Source organism: Astatotilapia calliptera, chromosome 3, assembly GCF_900246225.1.
Source record: "Astatotilapia calliptera chromosome 3, fAstCal1.2, whole genome shotgun sequence".
NCBI lineage: Eukaryota > Metazoa > Chordata > Actinopteri > Cichliformes > Cichlidae > Astatotilapia > Astatotilapia calliptera.
This window is the reverse complement of record NC_039304.1, coordinates 14,083,100-14,105,804: the sequence shown is the minus strand read 5'-3', so window position 1 is coordinate 14,105,804 and position 22,705 is coordinate 14,083,100. Positions and strand designations below refer to the sequence as shown.

Here is a 22,705-nt window from a genome sequence, read left to right as displayed (position 1 = left end):
GCTGTATCACGATTTTACACTTCCAGTGTATGAAAGGCTTTACTTCTTAATGTTTCTGCCCGTTTCTTTAGTCGGCGTTTGTTTTATTTGTGGGTTCAAATTTGCTGCACAGGAAACTCGTATTTAATGGACTACTATTTTAATTTTAAAAAGTATTTGGATGTGTGGAAAGCCACCACCTCCAGCTTGCAGTTTTTTTTTTTTTAGTTATGCTCTCTCCAAAAAGCTACCTAATTAAAATATAGGTTAATCTTTTAAAGAGGGTTGGTGAAGATCACGTGCAAAAAAACAATGATGTATCAGAAAAATACAAGATGACTCAACCTGTAGCTTGTGTCAAATATAATGACATGTCAGTTTCCTGCTTCCTGTTTCATCTACAGCAGCAGGAAACCTGCCAATACATTCCCAAAGCCTCAAAAAGAAAAAAGAGTGAAAGAGTGGTGCAGGCGGAGAGCCAATTCTACTTTTGTGCAGTCTGAGAAGCAGCCATCACTTTGATAGGATTGAGAATCAAATGTTACGTAGCAATACTTTGCAGAGGTTGGTGTCATTTTAGTGGGAATAAGAATCGTGGTGGACGCTGCACCTGCCAATTTTTGGAGAAGTTGTTGCAGTAGTGTCTACCATATCCATTTAGCAGTTCCAACTTTTGGCACAGCAATTTTGCGGTGCTCCTCAGATGCCAAAACCGCTATTTGGGAGGAGAACCTTGAAAATGCATGAAATTGGTACTAGATTGTGAAAAAGATGTACAAATGGCCCCTTACATCTTGTTGGAGTGGACGGGAAAAAGAAAACAACCTTTCCTTTGAGCACAAAGAGACAAAGAGAAAATAAAGAGGCCCCCAAAATATTCCAGAAGAGATATTATCTGCATTAAACATTATAATCACTGGTCTTTCTCTGCCTTTGCTGCGAATCTCTCTGTGAAACACACATCAGCAAACACAGATTTTTAAACGTAACATTTCTCTGAGCACAGGAAACGTTTCTAGTGAATAGCCTTTGACTTCTTGATATGCGGGCGTGTCTTCAGAGAGGCATTGACACGGACGCCTCCCCCGGGTGACGAACGCTAAGAATTCTGAAGTATAATGAAGAGTCCTTGAAAATAAATTCAAAAGTTGAAGCTGAACCTGAAAGCGGAAACACATAATGATCCTAAGAACACAAGCATATTCACTGAGGAATAGTTGCAAAAAAGGAAGAAAGAGAGGGCTAAGGAAATGGCCTGCTCAGTAAAAAAATTTTTTTATTTAAAGCCTGTGGTGAGATTTGAAACCGGCTGTACATGCAACATAACCCTCAGGCATCTTGTATCTGAAGGAATTGTGCTCGGAAAAGTGGTCAAACTTTTTTAGCGAGCTGTTGTCAGAACTGTTGTAAACCTCTACAAGAAGTTGCAGATGCCAGGGGGATTGGCATACTACAATTTGTTGACAGAAGAGTATTAACTTTATCGCTATTCTTATTTAATAAATCACATAAAATATATTTTTCTTGAGAATGTTTGAAGGTACAACATCCTTCCCTTCTTCTAGTTCATAAAGTCAATTTTATCATTTGCTTCTGTGACCATAATGACCCACACCCACCAGAGGTTCAAAACCTGGGACACCACAATGGCTTTTAGAACTAAAGAAGCCTCTTGGTTGTGAAGCAAATATAAAATCAATTTTATTTATATGGCACCAACAGTCATCGTAGTTAGGGATGGGAATTGAAAACCAGTTCTTGTTGAGAACCTGTTCCCACTGTTTCAATTAATTGGAATTGTTTGCCATTTTTGCAAACGATCGATTTCAGTCGCCTCGAATGACGTCACCACGTTGCGTCATTTACCTGGCAGGAAACATGGCACCTAAGTGGCACAAACGCTCAAAAGTTTGGTTATACTTTTTCATTTCAGGGAGGAAACACTACGAATATGCAAAAGCATTTGCTCACAGAACACGCGATGACCTTAAATGAATGTCGTGTTTTTAATTCCGCTCCAGACTCGTGAATCTCAACCCAGCAGCAGCGGTAACGTTTGCACGTCCTCTTCCGTTAATGCGGCAGGTAAATAATCAACTAACAGTGCATATTATGTTAGCGCGATCTGCCTTATTACAAAACCTGCCATTAGTGTGCATTTAGGTGACCATGATGAGACAGACAGACAGTCTGGCTCAGATGCTGGCAGTTCTCGCTGCAGTCTACCGGTAGCGTCTCCTTTCAGGCCAGGACGAATGTCACCGAGCAGTGACTAAGTTTGTGGTTTACACCCATTTGCCACAGCAGATGTGTTTAATTGTAGGCAGGGACATTACTGGATATTCTTCTGTAATTGTAATTATTGCTACTGAAGAATATTTATTTTATTATTTTACATTTACAATTTTTTTCCTGGGGACCCTGTGACACCCCATTGAAGAGCCGTAGGCTGTGGATCTCTTAAGATCTCACTGTTGGGTTTGTAAGGCCATGTTACTCCTAAATTTCTATCTTGTTCAAAGAGAAGATATAAAACAAAATTCTAAGCTAATCGGCCTGTGTGTTCTCCTTTTTTAAAAACAAGAATCGATAAAGAATCGAATCGTTCAACAGAATCGAAAATGGAATCGGAATCGTGAAATTCCCATCCCTAATCGTAGTGCGCTTTATATTAAGGTAAAGACCCGACAATAATACAGAGAAAACCCCAACAACGACACCTATAAGCAAGCGCTTGACAACAGTAGGGATGAAAAACAGGAAGAAACCTCTGGCAAAACCAGGCTCAGGGACGGGCGGCCATCTGCTGTGACCAGTTGGGTGTGGGGCGATAACCAAGGGGTGGTTCGGGGTGACCTGATCCAACACTAACTATGAGCTTTATCAAACTGGAAAGTTTTAAGCCTAATCATAGAAGTAGAGATGGTGTCTGTCTACCGAATCCAAACTGGGAGCTGTTTCCACAGAAGCTGAAGCCTCTGCCTTCTTTTACATCTACTTTTAAATACTCTAGGAACCACAAGTAAGCCAGCAGTCTGAGAGGAAAGGGCTCTGTTGGGATAATATGATACTATGAAGTCTTTAAGATAAGATGGAGCCTGATTATTCAAGATGTTGTATGTGAGGGGAAGGAGCCAGTGAACAGAATATAATATGGGAGGAATATGCTCTGCAGCATTTTGGATCAACTGAAGTCTTTTCAGGGAGTTTGTAGAGCGATTTGATAATAATGAACTGCAACAGTCAAGTCTAAAAGTAATAAATGCACAAGCTAGTTTTTCAGCATCACGTTTCTAATTTTAGTGATATTGCAAACATGAATTAAGGAAGTCTTACATATTTGTTTAATATGCGCACTAAGGGACATGTCCTTGACAAAAATAACTCCAAGATTCCTCACAGGGGTACAAATGTCTTCATGAACCAATAAAAGAAGCCCAGTTGCTTTCAGCTCAAACACTTAGGACTACCAAGACCTGAATGACTGACATATCAAGAGAAATGTTTTTATTAGTCTTAATAACTTTAATTCTGTGGTATTGGTCAGCTATGTTCAATAATTCAGGTTATGCCACATTCCTCTACATTTAAGATTTAACATTTTTTTAACATTTCTTTTTAAATTATGTGCATAATGGTTTAGTTTTTTAAAACATAGATGTATGCTCTGTCACTACGATAAAAAAGCGAGATAGAATCAGACTCGGAAAGACGGGAAGGTGAAGGAAGGTCTAGTGGTTATATGGACAGGGGCCAGCTGGAATGGTGCAGACAGAGTGTATATTTCTTTTCTGCCGCTGAATTATAAGAGACACTCTGAAGAGACAGATGCCATAACAGATACCAAAAACTACTCTGCTCTGTCAGCAGTCAGCTCCTAAACTTCCTGTGACAGAAATAATTAAGCTGTCTGTCAACATCAGAACTAAAACATGGCTTCCTTCGTGGCTGGACACGGAAAAAGACGTTTTTTTATTTGCCAGCTCCAACATGCACAGTATTAACGTCACCCAAAATCTCAACTCCACTATTCTTTTATACTTTTTTGTACAGCTTCCATTAACCCCTCTAAGTTTGTCCAACGCCAGGATAGCAGCCTCCAGTCTTTACGCTAGGCTAACTGCCTCCGGGAATACAATCGAAAGTGGAATTTTGAAGTGGAGAGAAGCTCTCATGTGAGGTTTTTTAAGTGAGAGACCGTACAAGGACAGGTGAAAACACACGTCTTTTAGCACTACATCGACCAAGGCCCATTCACAGAGCTTCAACAAAGGCTTGAAGGCCAAAAACAAATCATTATTTATGAAGGCAAAGCATAAAATGCATTTCTGAAAGCCGCTGCTCACAAAACCCAAAACAACACAACACAGTGGAGCCATCACATATTGGGTTACTTCACACAAATGGAGATTTAAGATGGCTGCAATCAATACGCACTGACACAGGGTCATTGTTTAAAAGCGTATGAATGCGGGTACTTTAAATGTTAGCAGACAAAAGCCTTGTGAAGGTCAGAAAACAGCTGGCAGTCGATTACCCGCTAAATTGAAAAGCAAAGCAAGTATAAAACATATAATAAACTCCAACGTAGATATCAACTTTATACGACGTGAACCAGCTTTTTATCGCCAGCAAACCACGTCGGAAGGAGTCGCTTGTGTAAACCACGACGGATCAATGTGTTTCTGAGGATTAAACAAGTTAAAAAAAACAGGCTCACCTTTACATCCACGTGAGCCATGAGGACAGCAAAGTTGGTCAGATGTGTACAGGAGCATGTGGTGTGTGTCCTGTTGGTGCCTAGCAAGCGGCAGTCCTGCGTCGACCAGTAACCAGTCATGGTTCGCTTGCTGTAGCTCCAGAACGAACAGTTGGGGTTGAAGTTCTCCTCAGATTGCTGTTCGGAGGGGGAAAGACAGCAAAGGGATTTGAAGTTAATCGCACATTTGCTTGGCTTATTTCTGCTTTACTTTTATTTTCAGAGCAAACGTCCTCAAAAAAACAAAGGGTCCAATTTCTCCCCAATGCAATCCATATCCATTGTAAAGTGAATAGCAGGTGTTTTTGCTGTCATAAAGCATCAAGCGGCCCCCTTGCCTGTCATCCATTGTGCTTTTTTGACCTTTCTCTTTAACTTTCACTGCGTGACAGTGAGCTGCCCCACAGCTTAATGGGCACCACTGCTGTCTGTGCCGGGCTCCGGTCCTAATGACGGGCACGCCTCCCTGCCATCTTGCTCGCCATTTCATAAAAGTCACCCACAACACCGAGGCTGAGTAACAGACAAGCACAACAGAACGCAGCTGCTGATAAATAGACACATCAACAGCCTCTTCCTCTTGAGCCCAATTCTTTTGCAGCTACGAAAACAAAGAGCGAGCGTGCACACAGAGACGCACGATATCCTTTCCACAGCGACCCTCAGCTTCCAAGGTTAAACGCGTCTGCGTTCTTGCTGGAGATGCTGGGCGATGCTGCAGCTTTTCATAGTTTCACACGCTGCAGGGTGATTAGTCTAATAACGTTTATCCTCTGCGAATGTAAATTTGCCGCTGATTGAGTTTACCCTTCACACACCCAAACCCTGCGTTAAATATTACACGGAGAGGAGGTAGGATGACCCTCTGTCCCATTAATGGCTTTAATTGGTCCCATTAAGTGGCGAGGCAAGGAAGCGAAACCATAACTAGAGGACACATCATCATCTCAGAAGACCAGTCATCCAAAACCGCATGGTTTAGATGTTAATTTTCAAGGGCAAAGTTGAGCTAGATTCAACTTAGAAGAGCTATAAGACAAGTACCTTGGATTTAGTATGGAAGCCTAATATAGAAGTAATGTAATGCCTACACTATACAGTGGCTGGATTCGGTTTACATGAAGCTGCTATGTACCTCAAGTTGTTTCACACAGTGGATGGACTGTAGCTGTACTAAGGCCCATATAAATACACCAATACCTAATGCTGTGCTGGTTCCCATTTTACTCCCAGAACAGCCCTGACCAGTCGAGACATGGACTCCATGAGACCCCTGAAGCTTTGCTGTGGTATTTGGCACAAAGATGTTAACAACAAATCCTGCAAGGTGTGAAGTGGAACATCTGTGGATCCGACTCCTTTGTCCAGCACATCCCAAAGATGCTCGATTGGACCGAGATCTGCAGAATTTGGAGGCAAAATCAACACCTCAAACTCGTTGTTGTGCTCCTCAAATTATACCTGAACCATTTCTGCTTTCTGGCCACTATCAGGGAATACAGTTTTTATGAAAGGGTGCACATGATCCACAACAGTGCTTCTGTAGGTGGTGTCAAAGTAACATCTGCATTAACGGCACGACCCGAGGTTTGAAGCATCACATTGCATAATGCATCCTGGTGTCAGGTGTTCCCCAGGTAAGCAACACACACGATTCAACATAGCAGGACACGTCCTTCCACTGCATCCAGTTCTTATGCTCACGTGACCATTGTTGATGGTTTTGGTGGTGAACAGAGGTCAGCACGGGCACCCTGACTCGTCTACAGCTATGCAGCCCCCTACACTTCCTTGGAACCCTTTTTGATAGATAATCACCACTGCAGACTGGCGCCGGCCATCACAGTTTGGTCCTTGTCAAACTCCCTCAAATGTTTACAGTTGGCCATTTCTTCTGCTGCTAACAGATCAACACTGAGGACAAAATGTTCACTTGCTCACTAATATATCCCACCCAGAGCAAAAGCAATCCAAGAACAAACATATGGAGTTGTAAATGAGCAGAGTAGTACTCACATATCACAGTCTTTACAGTTTTATCACACCAGAATATAATAAGCAAATAGAGACCCGTTAAACGAAGAGCTCATTCAGCAGCACCTCTGTTTGGTTTACAAGAACAGGGAGCTCTCGATTTGATGCAACAGTCAATACTATATATAATAATGCAACCAATCAAATTTAATTAACGGAGGAAGACGAGATTATAATCACGACTATCATGCGATTAACTGTACAGCCCCTCATGAGGACGAGATTTGCTTTAAAAATAAATCTTTTTATTTTGGCGAGGGCACATTTACGTGAGGAAAAGACGAGGCGGCTCTCTTGGCACACTGCAGGACTACAAGCAGGAGAAGCTTTTCCAAAAGGGCACTTTTTATTGAAATGACTTGATCTGAGCTAGAAAAGGGTATAAAAAGCGCCAGTACCCTAACATTAGAGCAACAGTAAAATTAGTGAATCTACAGTCCAAATCACAAATTACACTTAAGGCAGGTGAGTCAGAGCAATAACTGCGCTGACATTGCCCCCCTGACATTTCCCCACCACTTAATTTTTGACTTCCATAAGCTATCGTCCCTTTCTCTTATTCCCTCCCTCCCTCTGCGCTCTGGGTCCTTTTCCTTTTTTTTCTGCTGTTGTAGCTTTCTTCCAGGTCCCTCCCACACGCGAGACCCGCCGCAATTCTGCTATGGTTGCTCAACATCTCCGGTAATAGCTGAAGGCTCTGTTTGCAGACAAAACAGGGATATTTTGAGGGTAGCAGAGTGTGGAGAAGATAATAGAGTCAAGAGGGGAAAGTCACGACTCCCCACAATGACTAAGCAGCCTCCATCGAGGCCGAATATGACTGATATTTGTTCAGGAGATCAGGTTGCTGTTCAAACTAATAAACAACAAGGTGTTCTTGCCATCACCCTGTGAGCAACGTTGTTTTCCACAATTTAATTTTCCACACCTTTCCTTGAATAAAACTTGTTCACATTCGCTTAATTTTCCTGGGTTTGTGATGGGATTTGTACGTTTTGTTGCGCTTCGGTGATAGAGGAAATCGTGATGACAGGTGCTATCAAGAAAGTGAATGTGTGAGCGCATTTTTTGTACGTGAATGAAAAAAATCAGAGGCACTGACATCAAAGTGAAACCCATCTCTCAGATACACAAACATGCGGACGCACAGAATTACCTGCAGATGTCTAATGGTGAAAATGACCGGGTCAGAGAGGTAGACTTTGTTAGAGTCCTTGTTGATGGCGGCTGTGATGACCGGCGAGTTGACGATCACAGAGTAGTTGGTGGCCAGGGCTTCGCTGCCCAGCTTCATGCTGGCGTTCTCAGTTGAAAGATAGACCCCGATGTGCTTGTACAGGACGAACGCTATTCGGATTTCACCTGCAAGAGGACAGTTATGAACAGTCTCGCACTGATTAAAGAACGCACTGGATGGGGTATCACTTCATTTTAAAATAGATCTTTCACACTCACACACACACACACACACACACACACACACACACACACACACACACACACACACACACACACACACACACACACACTCACAGTAAGGCTGGGCACTGATAGGAGAGTCACTGGCCAGTCTTCCAAGCTAAACATGTTTTCAGACAGTAAACAGTTTCCTGCTCGCTTTCAGTGATGATTGAGTGCTTTGACTATTGGCTAAAACTTCCTCAACCAGTGGCTTTAAATCATGTCCCGTCCCCTTTAAAGATGTCCCGTGAAAAGACATTGAACTATAGTTTCTTTCTTTCTTTCTTCTTTTTTCCCTAGCTGGCGGTCAGGAGGACAGGTCGCCCGAAGCCAATACGTCGCAGTGGGTGCCGTAGGGTTTCCATCTTGGTCAACGATGCACTTCCAGGCCTTGTGATATCTGGCCTTGACCTTTGCTTGATCGAGGATGAGACGTCGTTGTTTAAGATCATCTTCAATTTGCTTGATCCAACTCTTCTTGGGCGCATGTCTCCAGTGGGGTGCTGCTACAGCAGAATGCGATATGGCAGGCGATGGTCACTCATGCGGCAGATGAAGTCGTCACTTCTAGATCAGCTCTTCCATCGAGGGCTGCTGGTGACACTGACTACATACCACGCTGTGGCTGAGACGGTCACCGAGCGACACTGAGAATCTGATGCAAACAGCACATTTGGAAGACCTCGAGCTTGTTGAGGTCGTGCTTGATTATGACCCAGGTCTCGGATCCATAGAGAAGAATGGGCAATACCAGTGTGCAGTACAGGCGGATTTAGTGATGAGGGTGACGTTTGTCTTCTTCCAGATGCACCATCGGAGGGAGGCGAAAGCCGCCGCTGCCGCCTGAACGATTCTTGAGTGTACTTCCGCCGTTGATGCCACTTTCTTTTCTTGCACCAGAGAGCCGAGGTATCTGAACTATAGTTTAAAATGGTTTATACTCAATGTTTTTTTGGATTGTGTCCACAAACCTAGGGTGCAGTACTACTTACATAATGTGAAAACAATGCACATGATAACCTGTCGTGTTATTTATACCGCTCACACAGCACACTCAAATTAGAAAAATGCTAAAAGTGATAACGAATGGACCCACTCACTAAACAAAGCTTCTTAAATCTGAAGTCAGAGCAGCACATAGTACAGACAACAGACAGGGCTACAAATATGGCTGCACACGAGGCAGAAAAGCAGAAATCATTCAGAAATCATCAGACTTAAATAAAAAAAACAGGACTCCTATTGGCACTGACAAAGGCAACCATTTTTCTTGTTAATCATTTCCTCCTTTTTCCTCTCCCCATTGCCTCCTGCTGTCTCACTTTTGTGCATTCAAAGTTCCCTCCCGCCGTGTCTGAGATCACTCACTCTGATGAAAAGAAAACAATTTGGGTGCTGTGGAACTGCATATCGGGGAAATATTCGCCACCCTGCTATAATGATCCGCCTGGGCACGGCTGGACATGGACTTAGTCATCCAGCACAGACACGGGGACGCAGCTTGAGTCGATTCTGATTTGCATGAGCTGATAATAAAAGTCTAAAAATGGGGCGACACTGCTCCCAAAGATATCTATGTATAGAGTCTAACTGCCTCATTTACAGTTTAGTGGCAGAGCTTGAATGTAACTAATTCAACAGCCAGGGTCTTATTCAGAGGCTGCAGAAAGATCTAAGCGCTTTATATGCAGACCAACAAAGGACTGGGGAAGCAAAGCGAAAGTTATTCACCAGCATCTGTGATAAAATTCCTCCAAAACCAATGGAGGCCCATGCAATGACACAAGTGGAAGAAGCAAAAAAGAAAAGACGACAAACAGCAAAAGAATTTTTGATTAATTACAGCAGCTCTCGTAAGCCAAGTAACATAACAATATTTCTATTGTAGCAAAGTTGAAACTTTTCTCTTAAATTTATCATAACCATGAATAATAAAACACAGAGTGAAGGCGCGCATGAGCCAAGATTGCACTTCAAACCCACAATACGGGAGCAATAAAAGCAAATTCAAAAGGTCGAACTTCTTACCGTTTCTTCCGTGCTGCTTCAGTGTGTTCGCTGAGAGGTGGATAGAGTTGCCTTGTCCTCCGGATTGTGGGAACTTCAGATCAGGCAAATTCCCATCTGTGCTCATTCTCGCTACCTCCAGCTCTGCACAAAATAGAACAAACCCAAGCAAGCAAACAACATTAAGCAATCAATAGAGGGCTACAGCAACCGCTTTGGACACTGGGGTCCTGTCTCTCAACTAAGAATTTAGCTAGAGTATCGAGTACATGGAAAGTATTTTGTCTGACTCACTTCTTTTACAACATTAATAAAAAATCTCAGAGTTATAGCCTTGACACAGAGCTGGATGTTCCTTTCCCCAATTCAAACCAAGCTGACTTTACTTATTTTTTTTTACTTTTCTATGACTTCCATGACTGGTTTACAAAATGGCTCCTGGGAAGAACAACAACAAGCAACCGACTGAATCATTGTATCAAATTTTTGTTTTTCCAAGCCCGTAAATAAGCATGCAGAGCAGTACCCAAAAGTTTGGGAACACTTTGAAAAGTCTTCATAAAATATGTACACAGTCAAACAATCACTGCTTTATTTTAATGACATGTTGTATTATCTAATGCAATTTTATCATTTTAATTGATGACATGAGCAAAGATGGTTAAAGAAGCAATAAACTTGGCTTGAGTTTGAAGCACTGGCCCCAGAAAAAGATAAACACCAGGGTTTGCAACTCCCTTCATGGATAACCGTCTTTAAGTCTGACGTCATTAGCCATTTTCCGGGTCCAACCTCAACCTCTGCCTCAGGTCCCAAAGTAAAACATACACTGCAGCATCACAGACAGTCACTGGCTAAATTATTTCATCTGTAATAAAATGTTCGATGTGGCTGCTCTACCAGGTGTAACAATTACGTTTAAAATCCAGGCATCCATGAAAACAGAGTTTATTAACTTTAACAGAGTGAGAAGTTAGCCGGACGTTAGCTCGCTAGTTCCCACCTAAACATGATATAGCATGTTCTGACCGAGAGATTTCTGAAAAAATTAAAACGTACAGCTCTGCTATCACTTCCAACATAATTGAAGACAGAAAAGTAAACAGCAGCGACATTTGTAGGGTTACTGAAGTTGGATTAGCTTTATATAATGATGTGCTATGTGGTGGCTAGCTAAACAGCTATGGTTAGCATAACATAAAGACAGTGAAGCTGGAGGATGAACGCTAACTTTTTAATGTGAGGGTTCCTGATAGTTTGGGACAGATGCAATTACATGACAGAATCCTGTATCCGCACTGAACTTCAGTCAGGAGAACAACTGAGATAATCCATCCACAATAAAAGCTTAGTCATTAACATACAGCTGCATGGGCTAGGCTGTAGTTATCGTAAGGCTTTAAAAACTGAGTTTAAAATGAACAGTGACAATAAAAAATGAGAGAGGCCAACAGTGATCACTGACTTTGTAGGGGCTTGTTGAGATTTAATAGAACAAGATACAAAGCAATAAAACACGCTAAAAAGACAACAGCATTAATAAACGCAGAGTAGTTTCGACCCGGAAACAGGGTTCATACGTCATCACCTAAACACCGGATAGGACAAACTGATCAGCATCTTTAACTGGTGAAAAAACATCTGGCCTCGTCAACAAGCTACTCCGATTTATATTTAGGGAAGCCAGATTGCACTGGATAGTGGAGGGAGTAGCAGACAACGCTGCAGGAAATCATCACTTTTTCAGCATTTTTCCAAAAGAAAGTCATTTTTTTAGAGCTGCATTTTGACGCTATTATTAGCTGATGCTCCGGCAACTCAACTAGAAAGATCTATTGCTTCTTTAATCAGCACCAAAGTTTCAAACTATGCTAACATAACAAAGTTTCCTCTGATGATCAATCAAACTTTTCACATGATAAGCTCGCATTAGGTAATAACATGTCCCATTCGTGATGGTAACAGATATTAGATTAAAAATCATAAGTCATCCAAATCCATTCATTACTGGTCGTTTACAACTTCTCTCATCAGTTTTTATGCTTCATAGGTACATGAAGAAAAGCAGTTTTTCAAAAGCCAGCATTTTAGAGCGGTAGAGTAATTATGCTTTGTATATCACTGTACCTACACCAAGCAACAACACAAGCCTGGGTAAGAAATTTGTTATTGATTACGACTGATGGAATATTTAAACTGTAGTCAGAAAATCTTACAGCTAACAGCTGGAGCAGATGCTAGCAAACTGCAAAGAAACCTCCAATTGCTATATTGATTCCAAAAAGCATTCATCGTGTAGCAGCTGGTTTTATTAATCACTGCATCGCCAAAGAGCTCTAAATACAACACATCCTCACTTGATTCACTCAGCATTGACAGAAGAAGTTATCTGTTGCGACTGTGTACAGTTTACACATGACAATGTTGTTTTTCCCCTAAACTGTAACAACAAAGGCTGTCTTTGCTTTATTAAAAAAAAAGACACCTTCATTCTGAGGAATCTTTTTCTCTTGAAGAGCACAGAGAGTGAACGATGCAAGGAGAAAATAAAGACCGACGGGACAAGACAAGCTCGCTTCTGCAGCAGTTCAACAGCTGTTGTGTCTGAAGCGAGCACCGAGCTCCTAATTTATGGTTCAAAGACTCTGGTGTCACGCAGCAGAGGAAAATGAGCTGCTGATAGGAGCCTGGCTCAAATAAAAATCTCGTTCCATCAAAGTTATTACGGCATGATACAATTCAATTTAATAAAGCAGTCTAGTGTGCTCCTCTCTTAAGTACAGGTGACCTGTGTGAAGTCTAGGCATTCCTAAATGTCAAATTAACTCCCAGAGCGCTGAGATGAGTCTGCTGATTCACAGCTCGGTAGAAATACAGAAAAGAAGTTACACAAATGCACATTTCTAAATGTGCGGTGTGGATTAATAGAGGCTGTGGGTGTAAGTAAACAATGCTGACGTTTATGTAAGAGATTACAGTTTTAGCCACGATTGTGCAGCTCTTGTAAAGAAATGTCACTGCAAATGTGTAAAATCTGGTATAAGCTGAAGAAACAGTAACGGAAATGGTATTAATAGGTTATATTGTAATCTAGACACCTACAGACTTCCATGAGATGGAAAAACAATGGGACAGTCCAACAAGCAGTGACCAGCTTACAGTAAAAACCGAAACCGCAGGAAAACAGCAAATGAAAAGCTGTAAGACCCTACGTCTTCTTCTTAATCCTTATAAAAAAAACTGGCACTCACCAGAGCCACCCCTCAGCATCCTTGTAGATGCACCTGTGGTATAAAGGTCAAAATCCTAGGTGTTTTTCAGAAAAGTTGACCTCTGACCTTGAGGTCAAGGTCACCAGGATTCAATTTGAAAATCCCAAGTGACCACATTTTTAAGTTATGGCATTCACAAGATTGCCTCGACCTCTGACCTCTCATGTAAAGCACAAACTGTGGATAAAAGATGGCCAGTGAGGTGAATTCTTTCTAACGGCCAGCAGGGGGTGGCTACTCTGGTTTCAAAAAGTATGTCCAAATGCATAGAAGTGTGTGAAAAATATAATCTTAGGAAACATTTCTTTTTCGTTGAGGGTCTTTTTTGTTTTTTTCATTAAAGTATAATGTTTATTTTGTAAATTGTAGTCCCATTTAAACTGAAAATGGATAGAAAAAAAGAGACACTTTTAGGCTGTGTCTACTTTGATTGACAAAGTGCTACCACATGAGCGTGCAATGGTAAATGGATTGGTGCTCAAATAGGACTTTTTAAAGTTGTACTACAGACACTTTCATCCAGCGCCTTTCTACTCACTTCAGCACTCAAATTGCCTTCCACTACAAGTCCCATTCACCCATTCATACATGCATTCATACTTTTATCGACTTCGAAGTGCTTTCTTACCTTCACACACACACAAACACTCTCACACTCTGATGGATGCTTCAAGGGCAACTTGAGGTTCGGTATCTTGCCCAAGGGTACTCCAGCGTGCGGGCTGGAGGAGTCAATGATCAATCCACTGACCTTCTAATTAGTAGCCAACCCGCTCTACCTGCTGAGCCTCAGCCGGCAGTCAGACACCTAACCAGTGATGTTTGGCTCAAAGACAAAAAGATGGCGGTTGCCAGCTTGGTACGGATTTCTTTGACTTACATGTCTCTGCTACGTTTTTTTTATGCTTTCTAACGATGGCGACATGATCAGTTTGAGGAATGCGTTCTGAAAAATAGTAACAATCACGTCTTTTTTTTCCTAGCCTTTATTGATAGGATAGTCAGGAGAACAGTAACGCAGGGGCCGAGTGGGAGAGCGACACGCAGATAATGACTCGAACCCAGGCCTCTGCAACAGCCTTTCCACTTACAGGTCGCCTTCTCGAGTAAGCGAGCCACACCAGTTCACCCAAAACACCGTTTGAATGAGGTGACTGCCGGCTACGATCAGTCCAGACATCCGCTGCCAGCTAAATGCCACTCAGTTATAATGCGACTCGCCAGGAGTGGCAGCCTATCCAGAGTTCTACTTGAACTAGCAGGCAGATTAGTCTGTAGTGGAGAATCTCAACTTGAAACAAAAATTGATTCAGTGTAAGAAAAAGAAACTTAATTAAGGCCGATAAGGCATTCAGCTGATGATCTCACGTCAGCGGACTGTGACACCTCTGACTTTGATAAAGGTTACAGCCAACAGGAAGCTACGAAGAGGCCACATTTAATCCTGCCTTTGGATCTGTTCTCATACCAGGGTTTCCCATAAAAAAAATCTTTTGTATTAGCATTCTCCTGCGCTTTTGTAAAGGCCAGGGGGTTGTGATACATTCCTATTCAACTTAGCTAAGACAATACCCCAGATAGCTTACTGTTCCCTGGATTCCAAGAGGCTGCCTTCTGAATAAAGGAAGCATTTTTCCGTCTCCCTCCCTCTCTCCCTCTCCCCCTTGCTGTCTTTCTTTTCCCCTGTGCGGTTGTGTAAAAGAGCTTACGACGGGCTTTAGGGAATTTCTTTGATGCCATAGGAGTTGTTGGACCCCGAAGGCTATACCTTCAAAGCTGGTTTAAATAACACGCTAATCGGCAGAAATCTGTTCACAAGATTATCATGCAGAGAGCGGAGCGCGCGCTCTCTCGCAGACAAAAGCTCGAGACGGGCACACGCAGCGTGACGCGTAAACACAAACACAGACACAATGACTGCAGAAATATCCTTCTTTGAAAGCGCACAGAATAGATCTCATTATCAGCTTGAGCCTAAAATTATAGCAAGGCTTTTTAAAAAGGGTTCGAGATTCGCTTTAAAGCGAGAGAACCAGCTCGGCCTGACGCTGAAAGGACGTCTCCAGGTGTCTTAAGTGCAGTGCACCTGCTCTCACACACACACACACACACACACACACACACACACACACACACACACACACACACACACACACACACACACACACACTCTCTTAATGTCACATGCAAGGCAAAGTGAGGGATAAGTAATTAGCTGCTGTAGTGATTACAAATGTTTGGAAGGGCCCCCTTGTCCTCATTTAACTACCCTGCATGGCATGAGGGATTGCAGGAGGCGACTGGCTGGGTAAAAAGAAAAAAAAAAAGCCCAGCAAACAGAGAGATAAGGCCCAGTAAACATGTCACCAGCACATAATTAACCAGACTACCACAGTGTGCTATAAAATCTCACTCGTGTTTTGCAGGCATCGTTTCATCCCCCCTTCTCCAAACGAGCCCAGAATCTCCTTAATACCCAGATGAATTGTGTGCCAGATACAATAAAACCCATTTTATTAATTCTCCTTACGCTCGCCTCCTTTTAAGCCAGCAGACCTATATTTTTAGGTTGCCATGGCAGCAGGAACTTTGGGGGGGGGGATGGGATAAAAATCCTATGTCTTCAGAGAATAGGGCGATACATCATGGCATTATTTTTGCCCCGCTAGCTCCAATTATTTAAGTTTTACACGGTTCTCGATGTAAGCTGCAAAAAAAAAGAAAGTCCCAGCGACGGATGCATCCAGTTTGGAATTACCCCACCAGAGACAACCGTAATGACACAACTTCTATTATCTGAGCTCGCTTGGTATTTATACACTGAATAATGAGCACCGATCCCTGATCTGCAGCACCAGTGGTTAATTCCTGCTAATAACTGACACGAATATAAACACAATCATTAGAGATAATTGTCAGTTTACAGCCGGCTGCCATCAGCTATAAGCAGCCCTGCCAGATTTCACCTCCTGCAAGACAGAGAGCATTACTCCAGTGACCTTCACACTTGATCCAACACCTCAAAAGCTCCCCTGTCAGCGCGAGGGGATCAATAGTTGCGTGGTGAACTTCGTGTGCCTGTGCAACAAGCAAGATCGGCCAAGGCTCTTTAGGCACGTGAGAGAAAAATACTGGGAAAAACAAACGATAGCAAATAAAAATGCAACGACAGAAACGAACGCTCGGCTCTTTAAACTCATCTTATGATTGTCTGTCATAATTGGAAAATGCAGTGTCTTCCAGATGAGCTAATAATCTGTTTCCCAGCAGCTTGAGAACATAATTCTACCCAAGCTGGTTCACTCAAACAAAGAACGCCAAATTAAATGTAATGTGCTCGCTGGCATTCAATTTCACATCCATCCACTCATCCATATATCCATCCACTAATTCATCCATCTATCATCCACTCATCCATCCATCCACTAATTCATCCACTAATTCATCCATCCAACCATCCACCCATCTATCATCCACTCATCCATCCATCCACTAATACAGCCATCCACCTGTAATTCATCCGTCTATCCATACATCCAACCATCTATCATCCATCCATCCGCTCATCCATGTAACGATCTATCCATCCACTTATCCATCCACTCATCCATCCATCCACTCATCCATCCACTAATACAGCCATCCACCCACTAATTCATCCATCTATCCAACCAATCCATCCATCCACTCATCCATCCATCCATCCATCCATCCATCCACTCATTCATCCATCCATCCACTCATCCATCCATCCATCCATCCATCCATCCATCCATCCATCCACTCATTCATACATCCATCCATCAATCCATTCATCCATCAATCCATTCATCCATCCACCCTAAAAAAAGAAAGCAAAGAGAAATCCGTCCATGAGGTTTTCCCCTCATTCAAACATTTAGATAACTTCAAATAATTAATGTGTATTTTTAACTTGGTAAACAACCGTTTTTGTTTAATGACTACAGCCACTACATTAAACACATTACCACACATACTATATTGCTTAATGATCATTAGAAAAGGAGGCAATAAAATAGTAAATGTTTCATTTACCATATACCGTATACTTTCAAAGGAATGCATTAGTCAGTGTGTTGTAAACTGGCACTCTCTTTCTTACAAATCATCTGATTTTGCATACATGTACGTGTTTTATTTTGCTTTTTTTTTTTACATGACAACATGCAAACTGCAAGCGTGGCTGTGCATACTTACGGATGTTGTCGGTGTTCTCTTGCACGATGTCCGTCTTGAGCAGGTTATCAGCCAGGACGAAGGCTCCCTGCTCGACCGTGTCCAGCAGCATGGTGGCGGCCCTCAGCTGCTCGCCTGTGCTCAGCTCCCTCCAAGCCGCCTGGGCCTGCGGCTGTAGCAAATTGTTGACGGTCTCCACCATGGCCTAGGGAGTTCAAATCATTGATTTAGTGAGCGGAAGCTAAGCTGGCCTGGGACTGCGGCAGCTTGACGTGGCGATGTGGTAAATGGTTTGAGTGAAGGAAGATCAAAGGGAGCTGAGCACTGAGAAACAAATCGCACAATCCTGTGGGACTGTGCGAGGAAGAAGCGTGGAGAGTTTCTTTTTTCACCCCTTTCTCTTTTTCATTTTAGCTTAAATTTCATAATAATTTTTATATTGAGCAATTTCACGAGTCTATTTCCCATTCACTTAAAAGACATGGATCATCGACCTGCAGCAGCGACACCTGAATCTGTAATGACAATGGATGTTGCTCTCTTGTGTTTTTGCTGCTGTTTGCTTTTATCTACAGGGAGAAAAAAAATAATCATGTAAATGAATCAGAGTCAGTGCTCACAAGTCCAGAGACCAATTCTTACATGACTTAAGGCAACGGTCTTTAATTGGTGTGATAAATGTTCTTCCATGCAGACAATCCCAATGCACAAACGCACTACAAAATAAATGGATAAATAAATTTTATAAAAATTAATAATTATAACACAACAATTTTCAAGGGATGTAAAAGATCTTTGCTAGCAGCAGCAGCTATCTGCAGCCATTCGAATCGGATCTTCTCTGCATATTAATGTCGTCGAAGGACTAATATGCCATCTTTAATTTCCCCGCAACAATGCCGGAGTGGGTAAGCAAGGAGGAAACAAGAACATCCTCCAGACAAGATGAAAAATTAAGAGCCATTAAAGATTTAAAAATGCCAATGGCGAGATTTAGGAATGGAATACTAATTGGTCAAGCAAGGCAATTCATTCCTGGTACCAGTGCTCCGAAAGAGCTAAAAGAGCCTGACCGCCGCTGGGACAAAAAAAAGAAGCTGTTTCTAAGCCATTACAGTGCAGTAGGTGGCTAATAATGCTAGTAATAGTCGCTTTTCCGGGCTTCATCATGAAAATCACAGATTTAATTCAGTTTAAAAAAAAAAAAAAGGTCAAATTTGGATTCCCTCTTTACGCTTCTTTAAAAGCAATTGTGACAGTTTGTGCAATTGTGACATCCCGAAAGTGGAAGTGAAGGTGCACGTGAACGTTGGTAATGCCACACCACAGAACGCCCTCTCTTTTTTGATCAATGGATTTATGAAGGGGAATAAGAGCTTTAGTACGACTCCACAACAGCATGGGGATAAAGCTAAAGGCGATAAGAGGAGCCATGTGCTCGAGTGTATTAAAAGCATTCCTCATAAAAAAAAAAGGTGGGGGTGGGGGTTACAGTCACGTGGAATAAATCTAATAGCTCCCCCAGCCTCGGATACTTTATAATTTTAACTTTATGTTTGTCTCCAGCCACCGTGATAGCAAGAGGAGTCAGAGCACTGATTGGGAATTTCAAATAGCACCAGCTGGCTGTTCCCCATTCAAAACATACCCTGTACACATTAATCCGCCCACACACAGTCACAGACACACACAGCACTCAGAGGCTGACGCAAGAGAGAGCACACACCTCTGCACCTGTTAGTATACAGGAACATACACAAAGTCAGTGGCAGGCACATACGCCGACTGCAAGCCGTGCCGGGTAATACAGCCACACACACACACACACACGCACAAGCAGTGCACCAACTTTGATGTAATTATTCATTATCTGCAGCCAATCTCCAATCACACCTTCTGACATTCAGCTAGAGGCAAAGGTTGATTCACTCTCAATTAAGGAGCTCTCTTTCTTCAGGCACTGACATTTTTTTTCCCCTTCTTTGTTCCCTCCTGCAAGATTTGCTTTCAGCACTTCTTAAAACACTGAAATAATGGTTCTTCGGGGGGGAACGATTGATGGACTCGCAGACGAGGTCGTCTCGCTTTTTTTCTTCCACATGCACAATAGATGCAAAAGGAGAACAAGGTGGCAGACCAGTCCAATCCTGGGGCTGGAGGGCTGGATCAGAAAACGTGACGTCCGAAATTAATATTGGAATAAAGGATCGGCTCTCACACTGGTCCTTCAGGCATTTTATTTTTTTTATTAGATCAGCTAAAAGAAAAGCAATAAAGCTGACATTGATGCACGCCGCGTCATTTGGATGCAACAGATTAACCAAACCACTGTGACACAAATTACTCATTACTGTTATTAATATGTATAGAGCATGCAAATCTTTACCTCATTTAAACCAGAGAATGATATTATGACACAAACACTATAGGATATTGTCACTGTGTTGGACTGACAGTATATGCTAGACCTGATAAGACCTGAAATTGAGCATGCGGTTCCAATATGCCATTACATTGTAATGCAAAAATGTATTCTTCAGTGTTTATAATAACCGGCAGCCGGGCTGGTTTATGATGAAGAAGCTACAGACAAATTGTGTTGGAAGGAAAATCCAAGGCAAACTTTCTCCTTCTGCACCGAAACTCCCATTATCATAATACTTTTTGTGCTCATTTCAGGCCTGTGTTTTGTAAAATAATATGCAACAATTTTGACGGCTAAAATAATTTCAGATAAAGGTCACAGCGAAGGAAAAATAGCTTCTGTGCCAATACACTGTGTCACCCCGTGTTCATCTGTTCGTACACTGCAGCAATGAATGAGCACTTTCTTTTAGGGCCTTAAACAATCTGCAATTTAAAGGCTGAACGTGTTGCCGAAATGTCAGATATTTAGTCAAGCAGTATATGGATATACTTTTATTAGATTTCTTGTAGGTAAAGTCATGTGATTGTATGCACTCCTGTGAAAAAATAAGCACATCCTTGTAACCAAGTGCTGCTAACCAAATGTACTTAATTAGCAAATAGTCTGGTTTGGAGCATTCAGCTGTGTATTAGCACAATGCCACAATCTTCCCAGGAGTGGACATCTCAGCAAATGCACTCCAGGGTGCAATGCAAGGCTAAGGGAAACTCTAGAAAACCCCAAGAGCAACATGTCAGACTCTACAGGGCTCAGTTAGAATGTTAAAAGTTCAAGTTCATGGCAGCCAAGTTTGGTTGGAAGGGTTAAACAACATGGCAGCATGGCTTAGCTTTGCAAAGCTGCGTCTGAACAAACAAAAAGACTTCTGTAACTTTGGGCAGATGAGACCCAATTGGATGTGTTTGACCATAATGTAGAGCAGTGGTCCCCAACCTTTTTTGCACCACGGACCGGTTTATGTCCGACAATATTTTCACGGACCGGCCTTTAAGGTGTTGCGGATAAATACAACAAAATTAAACCAGTACCTGTAACAAAAAAAGAAGATTGATTCATAACACACGGGACAAGACCCAGGGAAACCGAGTTAACGATAAAAATGATTTTAAAAAATAACGCTAAAAACCGATAAAACCCCTGAAAACCATGAATTTCAAACCCGAGCCTCAATTCTTCCGGCCCGGTACCAAATGACTCACGGTAGCGGTCCGCGGCCTGGGGGGTTGGGGACTGCTGATGTAGAGCACCACGTTTGAGAACACTAAACATGGCGTATCAGCACAAACGCCTAAATCATCCTGAATCATAGTGGTGGTGGAAAGATGACGACTTGTGCTTGTTCAATGGGCTCAGGGTCTGGGCACCTTGAGCGATGGTGACCTCCTCTGTGTATCAAAGTATTCTAGATTCAAATATGAGACCATATGAGGCTAAAACAAAAGGACAAAAGGACAATGATCCCAAATACAGCAACAAATCTACAACAGAACCACTGAAAACAAAGAGAATCAAGATGCCACAATGGCCCAAAGTCCAACCTTCAACCTGAGTACATTAAGGAAATATTGCACATGTTTAAATAATAGGCTTTAGAGATGCTGGCAGCAAATCTGGCTTCCCTTTGGAGAAATCCAGGGTAGTCATGATTTCCTGTTTCCATATTTGTGAGAAGTTTGGGTAAATGGTTACTTTGGTTAGCTTCAAATTTCCAGTATAGGCAGGAAAAGGACACCAAGCTCTTAACCTAATATTCCAAACTGTTTATGTCTAATGTTCAACTGTTTTTCAATGGACGCTATTTTGTGAAGCAATCCATTGTGAATACTCAGTGGTGACACCGTGTTCTTTATTTACGAAAGCTAGCGGCATCTTTACCCGTCTTCCCATTAGATCAGGCTGTCACATTTTACTTTTTCTCCAAGATCTTTCACCCAAAGGCAAATCTCTAGTCTGCAATATGTTGCCATGGATTGATCAAAAAGCAAAGTTTCTTGGCACAGGCAGTAGGTTAAAGAGGTTTGCTTTGAAACATGAATGAATAAAAATAATAACATTAATTAAATAAAGTAAAAGTGAAAAAATGCAGTTAAAGGGAAATACTAACAGTCATTAAGTCAACTTTCCCTTTTCCAGTGAAGACCCTGGCCATTTGCTCACGTCGAAAGTTGTCATTTTGCAGTCCACAGCTCTTATGTTTGAACTCTTAAATTAAATCCACCCACATGTTAAACCATTGTTGAACCCCAGAATTAATGGAAAAGACAACAAACCAAAGAAAAAATGATCAAAGCTCTTTCACTGGACCTAAAAGGTTAATGGCTGTGTTTAGCACAAATAAACACATCCAGAAAATCTTTTTATTAAACTGATGGACCTGAGGAACACGCTAGCCCTGCCTACATCGTCAGGCTACTAGACAGCTAAAATACCCAACAATTCCCAGGAGCTAACAAGTCCAAAGGCATGCTTGTTAGATTAATTGGTGATATCCGTATCCATCTATCCATGCAGCCATACAACAGGCAAGTATGGCTGCCAGTGAAAGTGGGCCTCTAGTGGTTATTGATC

General features: G+C 42.1%; 1 protein-coding gene across 26 annotated transcripts in view; it reads right to left on the bottom strand.

Annotated features, from left to right (window-relative positions):
- LOC113018655 (adhesion G protein-coupled receptor L3) overlaps positions 1-22,705 on the bottom strand; it is a 265,269-nt gene that overhangs the window by 50,101 nt on the left and 192,463 nt on the right. For all 26 annotated transcript variants that reach the window (XM_026161934.1, XM_026161936.1, XM_026161935.1 and 23 more), the window contains 4 exons: positions 17,731-17,914; positions 10,262-10,384; positions 7,929-8,134; positions 4,700-4,876 (listed from right to left, as the gene is read on the bottom strand). In XM_026161934.1, coding sequence (XP_026017719.1) covers positions 4,700-4,876; positions 7,929-8,134; positions 10,262-10,384; positions 17,731-17,914 — 690 coding nt within the window. The remainder of the gene's footprint in view (positions 1-4,699; positions 4,877-7,928; positions 8,135-10,261; positions 10,385-17,730; positions 17,915-22,705) is intronic.